Genomic DNA, 15,076 nt, shown 5'->3' with positions numbered 1-15,076 from the left:
ATACTACAAAGCTGAAATTTGGAACGTATGTTCTAGACGAGTGTACCGACATAACCAAATAAAAAAGTCGAAGATCGAACGGACGTAGCCCGCTAAATTTCAAAATTCACCTTACTTTTTTATCACACCTCGTATTGTCGGCGTATTTTGGCGGTGAATCAAAAATTGATTTTCATGCGATGCCGTATTTTTTAAATTCCATAATCCTTGCATAAAAAAATATGTTTTTGTAGCGAACTTCGCGCGAATACATACTTATATATCCGATCAAATGTAATTGTAAATGTAAAATGAAATTTCTTGCACAATATCTGTTTTTACATGTACTTTTCAATATAAAAATCGAAACCTGTGTTAGAATTTCCTTTAGTTTTTGAATTGCAATTAGAGAAAGACCATTTTTTTTTCAATTTTTGCGATTAGGAAACAAACGAAAGAGCGGCGAGATAATTCTGACAATGTAGAATTCTATCTATAATCCAATCTTTACGAAAATTTGACACTTTATTACCATTTTTGATCAAACTCGTTTTTTTTTACAACATTTTTTATAAATTAATTTTTTTTTTATGCTTGAAAATAGATCAAACTTTGTGAACTAACTGATATATTCCAGCATTATTTTTAATACAGATTGTTCAGCTAGCTTGGTTGAAAAATATAAAGTTTTTGCATTTAAAATATCTATCCCTTGACACCCATAAATTTGAGGGGCTGTTTCATCCTCTAACATCCTTAATCCGCTGATTAAAAACTTGTGACTCATTCTTCTAAAAACTATTAAGTATGCATTATTTCGGAAATAGATCCCAATTTTGTACTGATACGTGGTAAAAGATTTGAAAGGTGATTACCCCTTGAAAAATTCTATTTAGAAAAAATACAGAAATACGTCGAATCTACGAACAGTTTTTTTCCGCCTACGGGATCTAAATCTGTAACCTGTTAAATTTAGATCAAATTGTTTACATTTCTTTATCTTATTTTATTAATCATAAAAACTAAAACTTGATCTTTGGAAGTCGGCAATAAACATTTTTGAAAGGTTTTTACCTCTTCTTTTAAATACCTGTTGATTTTTTAAGATAAGACTCTTAAGTGCCGAGTAATGACATTTTTTATTTCTGCCGATTTTGGTGTTAGATGCCTAAAAGTACGTGGAGGGGAGTGTATCTTAATACGATGTTATTATATTCGTCTTAAATGTCCTGGGAGGATTAGGCAAGAATATCGTTATTACAAATGGTAATAAATATAAGGATCTTCTTCCGTAGGCAGATATGTCGGAGATGCTATTTTTATATTATAAATTATTGTTAAATACTATAATGTTTTTTTTTTCATTAATATTGTAATAAAGTAAAACATTTAATATTTTTCATTCGAGCAATCTACATATAAATATATCAATTATTCCTAAAGCTGATACAATTTATACACAGTGTTCGACGTAGTTTCCAGGAAATAAGCCAGTGATACCATCCATAACTCCTTCCCACCATCCATCATCATTCTTTTTTAACACATATATTACTGAACTTTCTTGAAAACTCAATTCATCTTCTTTATCAGCATAGTAATCATAAATGGCGATCACTGCAACATAATATATATATATATATATATGTAAACGGTGAATTGATTGAGTTATCATAAATTTTGAATAAAATTGTCCGAGACTCTATTTATAAAGTTATTACACGATAATTCGGGAAGCAACAATTGCTTCGACTATACTCAGCTACCTGCTGGGTGCGCAGGTTGCGATCTTCGCAAGAGGAAGAGACTGGAATGAGAAAGAGAGTAGGAAAAATAACATAAAATTAAAAAAGTACACTGACCAATTACTTAAAAAATATATAAACTTTAATTGCCGGTTCGTCCAAAAATAAATACACATAAACAACAAAAAATGAAAATCATGCCTGAGGTGGTAATCGGGCATACCGGTGTCCTCGGAGAGGGCTGAACCGTTACGGGTCGGCAGGAATGCTTGTTCGTGTAATGGTGAACCTCTGTAACGGCTTTCAAGAACCATAATTCGCTTAATGGTCGCTTTAATGCTCACCGTTGAGCGCCAGGTTCTCTCAAAAGCGATAACTACCGCGGAAGTCACGCGTGCTCACGATAACAGAGGAGAAAGAGGACTCACACTATAGCCGCTTCTGCAGTCTTCCACGGCTATATCTGTTGCAGATTGGTTGTTGCTACCACTTCTTGCTAGCACTGCTGAGGTTGTTGCTGCGATTAATACTGCTGTTATTGCTTTCATTGCTACTGATCATACTGCTTCTTTTCCTGTTATTGCTCATTCGGTCGTTCCTCGGATGCACGCCGATACTTACCCAAAATTCCTTGGTCTCTTTCTCTCTTACCTCTTTATCTCTATTCGCTCGCCTATTTTCGCCTCTACGGCTCGCCAAACTCCCGTGATCCCCTTATAAAAAAGTGATGGAAGCCATGTTGTAGCTTTTTTATTTGCGATCTGATTGGTTGAAACTGTCGTCATCTGTTAGTGAGTGAATGAGAGAGAGAGAGAGAGAGAGAGAGAGAGAGAGAAAGACGAAAAGTGATTTGAGTTCAACAAGGTTGTACGATTAATGACACGAGGGATAGGTAAGTTGATTGATCCATTATTAATTTATCGTGATCTGAGTGATTATTAATTGAACGGAGCTTATTTATTTAAATATTGTATTTAGAAATTTAGAACAGTAATTAATCTATAATATTTTTGCATAATTTTTATAATAAAGAAAAAAATATTCCATGGAATGCTTTGCCGAACTAAAGGTTAGGTGTTGTGTGCATTTCAGTGCATACATAATTGCTTTTAATATTCGTATCAACGTAATTTGAAAATCATTAGAAATTTACACAGTGATCAATGACGAAAGAAAGAAAAACACGCACAACTTTTTTTATCTTGTAATATGTCATTTGTTTTTTATATCACAGCTTTTTGAAATAACGACAGCATTCAATTCAACACGCAGGACAACGACGCTTCAATTTCATACACAACAGACGAAGAGTTTTTAGAAATATCCAACAATGACAAGAGCGTGTAAGTTCTTTTTTTATTTTATTTCGCGACATTTTCAACTTTTGATTTTTCTTTATTAGCGTTAAAAGTTTTAAATAGCACGCTCAGTGAATATTTACAGAGCAATTGTATGCTCTGATTTTTTTTATAACCTTCAGTAGTTTGTTTTATCCTAAATATAATAATAATTATTAATGGTATTGAAAAAATAATATTTTTATTACCTGAAAAACATACTATATATGATTATAGTACATACTATATGATGTATAATGAAAAATATACTTTATAGTGTATTACTCTGCGTAACTCTCTTAATAAATTGGTTTCAGTGAAGTGGTTGGCTATGTCGAGTCTATAGTTGCTCCAACTGATGTGGGTAGTGGACATAAGAAGTTCAAATTATTCAAGATAAACTTAAGCAACAGCACTAGAAAAATTACTCTACTTTTTTGGGATCAAGAGGTTATTGATAAACACCAATCTGAAATTGATTTGAATCGTGTAAGTGTAAAAAAAAATGAAAATATTAAACTCTTAAAAATATGAATGGAACTATATTTTTCAATTTCAGATCCTATATGTTGAACGAGCTATCTCCAAGGCTGTGAATCCTAATTATCACAAGGACGATTCATTTGTCCCCTTCGAACTCATTGTTGGAAACGCAACTAGCATTGAATTCCATGGGTACCATGGTCAACGAAATGGTGAAGCAGCAAAGGTGCCTCCAAAAAAATTGGATTTTGTGGGTACGGTTGGTTATACAGGACCGATAAGTATGTATTAAATATTCAAATACTTTTAATTAATTTTCTTTTTATAATCATGAAACTAATTTTATGTCTGCTATTTCTATTTTTAGTGATCGAAAGATATTTGAAAACCGAATTTGCTTTGGTAACGAACGTCAAAAAACATCAAGTTGGGGAATCGGAGCCATCACTGATGGTGTGTTTAAAATAAACATACAAATTACGCAATTTGAGAAGTCAACAATTAAAAAAGGGACCAAAATATCTGTTAGTGGTTTCATAAAAGACATTGGTAAGTATATAATCTTTTATTATTTATCTTATTATCTACAGCATATTTTACTAATATATTCGATTTTATTTAGTACCAACCTCTACAATCCATTGCATGAGCCTGGTAGATATCTCTGTCCTTCTTGGTGAAAAACCAATGACATCAGAACAGGTGCGTAAAGGTGTAAAATCTCCTCGCCATCCATTGGCCCTTTTGCAAGAGGATAATACAGATAACTTGCACAATTCAACAAGGAAATCTGCTAAAATGGACTTCGAGATCACCGTTGACCGCAAAAAAAAGGATGATTAATGAAGTTCAGATTTATTTATTTTTTTTACTATTTATTTATTTTTTTTTACTATTTATTTCTTTCTTTCAACGTTTTAAAAGTTCTTTTTTTTTTAAGATGAAACGTTCTAATATATATTAGAATATATTTTGCTTCTTAAAGTTGAGCAGTATTAACTTTGTTATGCTATTAATCAGTTCCAAATAAAAATATGTGATGTTAATTGTAGTTGAAAAGATTGATATTATTATTATTGGAAAAAGATTATTTATAAATTTTTTTTTTAATTTAAGAAAACACCAGATTTAAGCTCAACGTATAATATAATGTTTTTTTCTAAACAGTTGTCAAATAATTTATAAATTTGATAGTTCATTATCTATGTAATTTACTATTTTTAAAATCAAACGATTTAAGATTTCAAAATGTGATTTAAATGATGCTGCAACCAATGAGCAAATGTAAATTTAATTTTGACATGTAAAGTATAGTATATGTTAAAAATAGTATGTGCAAGGATTTGATACTAAGGTGTAATAACTAGAATTTAAAACTTCATTATATGTATCTCATAACTCATGAATAAAAATCTCACCTTCTCCTTCTTTTTTGTTTTAATAAAAAATGAATAACAGAAAATATTGAAAATATTTTTCTAATAAAAAAATATTACGGCTGACATTTCTATTCCAAAATTATACTCAAACTTATTGTTTTTTTTAACAATAATTTTCCATTATTTCATCGAAATTCTTACGGTGAATTATTTTTTTTATCGTAACAAGAAAATCTATTAATAATAGGATCTATTAATAGGATACGTAAATTAATTTTTTCTAATAATCATCAGTTATAACATTTGTGCAGGCGTATAGTGATCTATATGAACCAACCTATATTGTATATAATATCAATGAATATAGACGCATTCATCGATAATATAGACTATATATAGTAAGGCTGATGGCGGCAATCAACCACGCTATTTTACATTGATAAAACGTTGTTAATTATGTACATTATTAAAATATTGATGCCAGCTTAAATAAAAAAAGGAGAAATACAATTCTTCAATAGCTGTAGCTTACAGTGAGTATGACTTGGTTTTACTGAATAGCATGAATAACCTGCTTGACAAACTATATATAATTTTATATTGAAAAAAAAGTCTAACCTGCTTTGTAATAACTAAATTAATCAATCAATATTCAACAATAAATTTAAATTGAAAATATATTAAAATCATAATTCACGATGTAAATAATTATTTTTTGCGTTATCTAAACAAGGGGATGTCATAATAAAATTCATACCTCAGTAGTTTCCGTTATACGCGAATAATTTATAGTTGACAATAAATATCGCAGTCATCCACACTTCTTTAAATCATGCCAAAACGCGGATCGTCCTTATTATTGTTAAAAACTGAATAATAAACACGCATAACGAAAACTACGATAGCGTGTTGGCGAAATATCTCTACGCTGCATGATGTTGTAATTGTCAACATTCATTCAATACTCATTTTTTAATAATAAATTACTGAGGTCATCGACCTTGAGGAACAATCTAAAGAATAATAAAAAACTGTTACATTCTATGAAAAGTCAATATTCTTCGGGTATATATAGTTTTTATGAATTTATAGGTTTGGTTCCGTTATGGCATCCCCTTAATTATTAAGTTAATCAATTATATGTATTAGTCCTCCTATTATTTGTAGAAATACTGATATGTAACATTTGTTATATTTCAATCGTTTTTGTAAGCGGATACGGTTGGCCATCGTATCCTAATCATCTTTGCGGTAAGTGCACTGCACTTTTGCGTAGATTTTGCGTGCAATCCCGCGCGGCGTGCGCGGTGAATTTCGTTAACATTGTTGCACGTGCAATTAGTTAGCGGCGTCCGCGAAATTAATTCTCTCTCTCTCTCTCCCCGTTAAATTAATTTTGTATATACAGCGTGCGTCCAAGACTCTCGGCAACTCATCCCGTGTATAAGATTCAGTTAGTCTAATAAAGTGGTTCATGAATAATAAGAGATGACCTTATTATTCCGTCTCACCTTGCACCGGTGTTTATGTTTATATTTATATTTTGATTTGAACGCGCCGAGAACTCATCATAGATCGCGAGTGCGACTGATAGAGTCGTTCGTCAATCGAGTTATCTGTTGCGGCCGACGGAGCGATGGTAAGCGAGCGCACCAGCACCTCTAGCGGTTAGTACGAACATCGGAGTTGGATCGCTAAGAGGACTCGGCGCAAGCGCACACCGGCATAAGGTGAGTTAGCGTGCTCCAAGCACGCAGTTAGCAGAGCACCGATTGGCCGTTGCGGCAATAATAATTGCTGGGGTTTAGCGACTAATCGGCAGCCTGTTACAATTTTAAATACAGTATTGTATATATTTATGTAAAAAACATTAAAGTATTAATAACGTTCATTGTATACACTCAGCCCACCATTTTATTTTTTTTTTTCGTTATCATTACGCATAAGCATAATATGAACTTTTTATATACATGAAAATAAGATATATAGATACAACTTTATATGTATTTGGAACCATGTATTAGACAGTTGTTCTGTACTATACAAAATTTTGTGTTGCTTTTTTCAAAAATAAATAACATGAAAGTAATTAATAGGTCAAAATAATTTTTTATTTATCACGTCTCAATTCTCAATTAATAAGTAATTTATTAGTATAATTATTTATTACATATAATCATACTAGTAATTCTTTTTTGTTTTTCTCATTGAAACAATAAATGGGTAGAAGAGGAATAATACGTACTCCAGAAGAGGAACAAAATTATCAAATTCAAAATCGTTTAAGACGTTCTGAAAATGCGAGAAATAGACGTAACGCTACAAATCATCTATAATGATCTAAATAATGAACAAGTTGTATGTAGTGACAATGGTGTAAATAATCAGCAAGTAAATGCTGTAGTAGAAGATTACTTAGGAAAAATGGATATATTATGTGCACATTGCTGTTATATCGCGACTACGTAGCCGTGACGTGTAGTTTTAGAGTATGTATGATCATTCATTTATTAATAATTATTATAGTGACAGGAACTTACCTGGGTTATTATTTCGAGTTAAATTAGCTGCTTAGCTCTATCTCGATGAAGCATATGTGAGGTCGGTCGGTAATGATGGACGAACACTCGATTTAAGTAATTATTTATTTATTCAAGAACAGAAATGATTTCTCAAAAATAACAATAGATAAAATGTACGTTATTCGGCCGTCGCGCGGCGCGAATCAGCTCGTAAAAACTTTAACAAATTTTAATGCTATTGAATAGTCGCGCGTCGCGAATCAACTGCCGAAAAGTCGAGTCTCTGTTTGGACATTGACTTTTCGGCCCGTATTGATGTGTTGAGTAATCAGAAAAATCAAAATGTCGGGCGCCCCAAATTTTCGGACTACTCATCTTTTAATTTCGCTGAGCTTGTATTTCGTAAAAATGCCGTTCGTCGTTTATACATTATTTCGTTTTTAATCGATTGTTGATGAAATCAAAATGAAGAAATATTTACGTCTCAGGACGTAACACCTCCGTGGCTAGATCGTTGTATATCGGTGTGATATCAACGCAAAACAAATAGAGAGAGAAAAAAAAAATTAAATAAATAAATAAATGTACATTACTCTTGGTTATTCAGCGATCAATTGAATACGCTTTAATTTTGCCTTAATAATACTTTTAATGCTACGTGAACAATAATACTCCGTGTCATGGTATAGTAGAGCTTCATTTCAGGATTCGATATGTATATATATATAACAGGTTTGTGTTTTTAACTAATGTGATTCCACTGTGAAAATTGGGATATGTTGCTTCTTTCTGGTGGAAATTTCTTTAGGAGTACGAACGGGGGGTATGGTGTTTGAGATCTGATTCGTGAATGGGGTTATTGATTGTGGGTTCTCATTTTTTTGTTTGTCTATTATTATTTCATCCAATGCATATTCATCTTTCAATGGAGTTTGGTTTCTCTGTTTAATCAGTGGTTTGTTCAGTGCCACCAGTAATTGTGTTATTGAACTAAATATGGCTCCTAGCAAATATGTAGAAACTCCATATACGAGGTGTGATCAAAAAGTAAGGTGAATTTTGAAATTTAGCGGGCTACGTCCGTTCGATCTTCGACTTTTTTATTTGGTTATGTCGGTACACTCGTCTAGAACATACGTTCCAAATTTCAGCTTTGTAGTATGTTTGGTTTGTTTGTGAGAGGCATCAAGGTTAGAAGTGTTTTGCGTGCTCCACGATTTGCTGCTGTCTAAAAACATGGATCAATGAGTTTGCATTAAATTTTGTGTGAAAAATGGAATCAAATGTTCCAAAACACTTGAAATGCTGAAAGTGGCATACGGTGAGTCTACTTTAAGCCAAAAAAATGTTTACAAGTGGTATAAACTCTTCCAAGAAGGCCGAGAAGACACCGACGACGAACCTCGTTCTGGACGCCCCAGCACATCAACAACTGATGAGAATGTTGAAGAAGTGAAGAAAATAGTGTTGGGAAATTGTCGAATTACCATTAGAGAAATTACTGATGATATTGGCATCTCATTTGGTTCGTGCCAATCAATTTTGACGAGTGTTTTAGACATGAGACGTGTGTCAGCGAAGTTTGTTCCGAAATTGCTCAATTTCGACCAAAAGAAACGTCGCATGAGCATCGCCCAAGAGCGACTGAATGACGTCAACGATGATCCAGATTTACTCAACAGGGTTATAACAGGTGACGAAACATGGGTATACGGTTATGACGTCGAGACTAAGACTCAGTCGTCCCAGTGGAGGCATTCTGGATCACCAAGACCAAAAAAAGCACGCCAAGTTCGATCAAATGTAAAGGTTTTGCTTACAGTTTTCTTTGACTGCAGGGGCGTGGTGCATCATGAGTTCTTGCCACAGGGTAGAACAGTAAATAAGGAATATTACCTGCAAGTTATGCGCAATTTGCGCGAAGCAATCCGCCAGAAACGTCCGAATTTGTGGAAAAATAAAAATTGGCTTTTGCACCATGATAACGCCCCTGCTCATACATCGTTGCTTGTGCGCGAATTTTTGGCTAAAACCAACACAATAACGATGCCACAGGCACCGTATTCCCCAGATCTGGCCCCCTGTGACTTCTTCTTGTTCCCAAAACTGAAGAGGCCCATGAAAGGACGGCGTTTTGCCACGATTGAGGAGATAAAGACGGCATCGAAGGATGAACTAAACAAGATCACAAAAAATGATTTTTTGAAATACTTTGAGGATTGGAAAAAGCGTTGGCACAAGTGCATTATATCCGAGGGGGATTACTTTGAAGGAGATAAAATAAAAATTGATGAATAAATAAATATTTTTTGAGAAAAATAAAAATTCACCTTACTTTTTGATCACACCTCGTATAGAGTGTAGAGTGTAGCCTCTGATTATTACGTTGATTAAACTTTTACCGCATTGAAATATAATGGTGGTCATTATTATGGCAGAACTTATAGAACCAAATTTAGTTAGTTTGGTGATGAACTTATTCCATGTGTTGTCAGCGATGTTGGTTAGTGTTTGTTCTGTCAGTATTAGGTTTGATACTAATCCTCCCTGTACACTTTCGTCACCTCGCATACTTCTCGCGATTACGTTGAGGAGTGATGCTTTCTCCATGGGAAAGAGGATGTGATTTTGTAATTTTTGTAGATCTTCTTGGGAGTAGATCCCACTGGTCGCCAATGATTCTAGTTCCGTCGGTTTCCATGTTATTTTGGTGGTTGGTTTCAAGGTTAGAACTGCGTTGGTTGTTTTTCTCGGTGTTGGAGTCAAGTTTATCCATTCGTTTCCTATTTTGTAGTATTGGGGAATGATTGTGTTACAGTTTATTTCTGTTCCTGTTTTCATTAATATGTGTGTTTTTGGTGTGAGGTAAAATGTTTCGTTTCTTGAAATGACTGGAAGTTGCGAGAAACATTTGTCTGTATGAAGTAGTTGAACTTCTGTAGGCGTACATTGTATAATATGTACTTCTTCCCCTGCCAGGCGAGCTATGTACCCGGGCTTCTCCATGATGTTGTAAGCAAATTCATCTGTAGTATGTGTATAGTATTCAAGTACGTGAATAGATCATAGCTAAGTATCCCTTGCTTCGTTTGAATATCATTGTCGTACAAAATATTGAATTGGGTTCGTTCATATATAAAAAGTTTGGGATGTTCAGTTGTGATTAAGATTCTGTTGCAAAAACTCATGTTCCCTCTAATTGACAATGCAAAGGATACTTCGTTCGTACTTATGCTAAAAATGGTTTCATGATCGGGTGAGCTTATTTTAGTTACCGTTCCTCTATACAATGTATCGTATTGATTCTCGAAACAGTTCTCGTGCGGTAGTAATGACCAAAAGGTGTAACCCCCTTCCATATCGATACAATGTTGGTCCGAAAACTTACATGCTGTACCTGAATTTAATCTTAATCTATCATTATTAAATTCGACTGCTGCATAGCTTTCTAACAAGGTTATTTTTATAAGTCCCTGTACGAGAACATCGCTCCACGTACCAAATCGGGCGGCGTAGGTTGCCCCTGAACAAGTTTTTCCCTTCACGTTTCCTGCTAGATCTAAACCTACACTTTTTGTCGAGTTAATCCTTAGGTCGGCTATTGCGTGGGCGTTATCATATTTAAAAATACCCGTATCATGTATAGCTTTACAATTGTCGTGTGATATTTCGTAAATGTATTCTTGGATTGCATTTTCGGTTGGGCCTAAATGACTAAACATACCGCAATGAAAAATTGTTCGCCTTATTTCTATTTTACATTGTATGATTTTCATTGATTTGAATTCCGTTTTTTGTAATAGTTCGATAGTGGCTTGTGTGCTATTTACTTGAGTTTCTTGAAAGTTGCATTCCCCTGCATCCAAGAGTGAATATGTTGTAATGGTAGGGTTCGTTGAGCCGCAATTGAAGCCAATAAGTCCTTTGCTTGTTGAAAAGAAGGTGATTATGATTAAGATAGTCATTGATTTTTGCGCCATTGTGTTTCCTGGAAATAGAACAAGATTACTATGCTTGTTTTGCTACGCTTAATTTATTGGCATGGATTGTTTTTGGTTTTCCATTGTAATCGATTACGACACTGCCTTTTTCAGTTATTTTTAATACTTCAAAAGGTCCTAAATATTTATTTTTCTCTAATTTTCCCGGTTTTGGTTCTTTCATGAACCATACTTTATCTCCAATTTTTAAATTTACTGGATTTGTAAATCGGTCATAATAATTTTTAGATTTTTGTTTTGAGGTTATTAGATTTTCTCTAGCCATGTGTGATATTATATTCATGTTTTTTATTAAATTCTCTAAGTATCCATTAAAAGTTGGTAATTGTTCGGATTTTTTTAATGGTACACTAGATGGTAATTTAGCTGGAAAAGCAAAAACTAATTCATGTGGTGTAAAATTGTGACTAGTGTGTACGCTGGTGTTGTAGTTGAATTGGGCCAACTCTAGGAGTTCGTCCCAATCACATTTTTTTGATGTAAATTGTTTGATGTATTCGCAAAGCGGATGGTTAGCCCTTTCGATAGATCCATTAGATTGAGGTGAAAACGACGTTGTTTCAATTTTTTCGAAATGAAATCTTTTGGCAATTTGCTTTAACATTTTGTTTCTGAAGTTTTGTGCTCTGTCCGTTAGTACTATTTTTGAAGTTCCGAAAGTACAAATAAACCTTTTTATAAAAGCTTCGCTTACAGTTTCCGCTGTTTGGTCTTTTAATGCTACTAATGTGATAAATTTTGAAAGTAGGTCTTGAATTAAAAGTATGTACCGATTATTACTTTTTGTAATATCAAATGGCCCCATTATATCCATGGCAACTTTATCAAAAGTTTTGAAAAGTGTATCTGTTATAATCATTGGTTGTCGTGTAGGTTTACGTTTTAATTTGTTTCTTTGACATTCTATACACATGGAAATTCTCTTTTGTATGTCGTTCTTTAGGTTTTCCCAACAATATTTATCTTAAATTCTATTGTAAGTTCGATTCACTCCCGAATGACCTCCTAATTTCGAAGAATGATATATTTCAAAAATTTTATTTCTCTGGTCTAACTCACATATATATTCAACATGATTCATACAAACAATAGTCTTGATGTTAGTACCTGTGAAAGTATCATTTATGATTTCTTCTATTTCTGACCATTGTATGTTTCTTATGTCAATGTTTTTTGAAATACTCAGCATAGAGATCTTATTTTGTAATAGAAGTCTTTTCAAATTTTTGAACAATTCGGCTAAATTTTGTTTTACTGTTTCCGTGGCTGTGGCAGTGTTCAGGCACAAAATAAATATTTTTCGTTTACCGTAGTTTAATGTTTCCAGATTATTACTGGATAAATTTTTGTTTATTTTCAAATTTTTCTCTGCAAGTATGTTACTCGTATTTTTGTCCAGCCCCTCATGTTTTTCAGAGATTAAATGGATAATGTTATCATTACGAAGTTGTATAGAACTTTTGCTATAAATGACATGACCTCTATTATAATCATTATTAATGCTACTATTTTTTATACATTTTTTATCTATATTGTTGGATTTGTATGTATGTTTCTGTTTGCTCTTTTTTTGAATGCATGCGTGATTTGTAATTCGTTCCTTTTTGTCAACATTTAATGATTTTGTCTGTACTACCTCCCCTAAGTTCTCGGTTCTTTTTCTTTGTGCTCGTGTCATAACACAAATTTTTGGTTCTACCGCAATCCGTGATAAACAGTCAGCTGGACCGTTTTCTTTGCCTGGGCGATAAATTATGTCAAAATCGTAATCAACTAGTTTTAGTCGCCATTTTTGAACTCTACTATTATTATCAGCCGACTTTAATGAAAGTAGAGGTTTGTGGTCTGTTACTACCGTAAATTTATTTCCGAATAAGTACGTTCTAAATGTTTTAATAGTGAAAATTATTGCAAGAGCCTCTCTTTCATAAGTCATATAATTTTGTTGTTTTGTTCAAAACCCTTGAAGCGTATGCGATGGGTCTATCGTACCCTAATTTTCCCTGGGAAAGGACCGCGCCTAAACTATGATTCGATGCGTCTGTTCTAACGATGTAAGGTTTGTTAAATTGTAGATATTGTAGGATAGGTGCTTCGCATAGTAGTTTTTTAAATTTATTTAAAGCTTCCTGTTGTTCATTGTTCCAGAAAAATTTTGTGTTTTTATGTAAGAGTATAGTTAATGGTTTTGTTACTTCTGCAAAATTTGGAATAAAACGTCTATAATAATTGCATAGCCCTAAGAACTCTCTAACGTTTTTCGTAATTGTCGGTGTTGGAAAAGCTTCAACAGCTTGTACTTTTTTTTATCTGGTTTAATCCCATATTCACTGATAATATGTCCCAAAAAGGATACTTCTGTTTTGAGCCAATCGCATTTTTGAGGTTCAAGTTTTAGGTTAGCTTCTCTTAGTTTTTGAGCTATTTCAGAAAAACGTTTATTGACCTCATTCACTGTTTCTCGAAAGATGATTATATCGTCGATAAAAACAAAGCATGTATTGGCGATTAAATCCCCCAAAATTGTATTAAGAATTCTTTGAAATGTTCTAGGCGAGTTTACTAATTCGAATGGTAAAACGAGAAATTCAAATCTTCATAATGGATGTATGCTGAACGCTGTTTTGAAAATATCTTTCGGGTGCATTGCTACCTGATGGAAGCCGGATTTTAGATCGACAACATGATAAAATTTTGCTTTTCCGAGTTGATTAAATATTTCTGTTATGTTTGGAATTAGATATGGGTCAGGAACAGTTTTTTCATTCAATTTCCTGTAGTCAATTACTAATCGCCATCTAGCTTTCCCGTCTGCTAAGCTCTTTTTCTTCACTACCCATGTTGGTGCATTGAAAGCACTTTTCGATTTCCTTATTAAATTATTAGATATCAATGATTTTACTTCTTCAATAGCAATCTCTTATAATTTGTGTGGCAAGGGAAATTGTTTGACGTAATCCGGTTTGTTGTCTGTTAAATTAATTTCATGTTGTTCTATATTACATGTACCTAATCTGTCGCCATCGCCCCAAAATACATCTTCGTTTTCCTCAATAAGTTCTTTCATTATCTTATAGTTGTTTCCGACTAAATCTCTCAAATTTATTTTTTCTAATACTCTTTCCTTGTGGCTTAATTGGTTTCCTTCAATTTTTTTTGTTCCTCTCCTAAAAAATTTATGCTACCCGCGTATACAATTTCATTTTCATTGACATTGAAATCTATATTTTCCGTTAGTTCAATACTGTTTGGAAAGTTTTCTAAGTCGAAAGATAAATATTGATATGTTTGGATTTCTTCTGAAACAGTATTTTCCGAAGGGAATTCTATTCCTATATTTTCTTTTATAACCGACATAAATTGTTTATAATCATAATTGTCTGCATAATCATCCTTTGTGTTAGTCATTTCATCAGTACTCCTTGCTACATTTATATCAGTAATCGTGTGTTCTATTTTCGAAGGGTCTTTCTCTAATTCAGCTTTCAAGTTCGTTATTCCCTTGGAAGAAAAAGGTATTAATAATGAGTTTTTACAACTTTCGATCTTGCGTTCTACTTTTAAATCCTTTACAATCATTGTTTCGTTATTTATTTTATCCGTTGTTGTTGTGCAAGGAAATGTAACAGA

The 15,076-nt window shown here is 33.2% G+C and overlaps 1 protein-coding gene across 2 annotated transcripts in view; it reads right to left on the bottom strand.

Moving 5' to 3' along the window:
- Positions 1-1,288: 1,288 nt before the first annotated feature.
- Positions 1,289-15,076, bottom strand: part of LOC131668484 (abl interactor 2) — a 335,854-nt gene continuing 322,066 nt past the window's right edge. For both annotated transcript variants that reach the window (XM_058942708.1, XM_058942699.1), the window contains one exon: positions 1,289-1,596. In XM_058942708.1, coding sequence (XP_058798691.1) covers positions 1,433-1,596 — 164 coding nt within the window. In that variant the 3' untranslated portion in view covers positions 1,289-1,432. The remainder of the gene's footprint in view (positions 1,597-15,076) is intronic.

Source organism: Phymastichus coffea, unplaced genomic scaffold (assembly GCF_024137745.1).
Source record: "Phymastichus coffea isolate CEN01 unplaced genomic scaffold, Cenicafe_Pcof_1.1 PCOF00006, whole genome shotgun sequence".
Classification (NCBI taxonomy): Eukaryota; Metazoa; Arthropoda; class Insecta; order Hymenoptera; family Eulophidae; genus Phymastichus; species Phymastichus coffea.
Note: the sequence above shows the minus strand (reverse complement) of the source record. Positions and strands in the feature narration are given on the sequence as shown.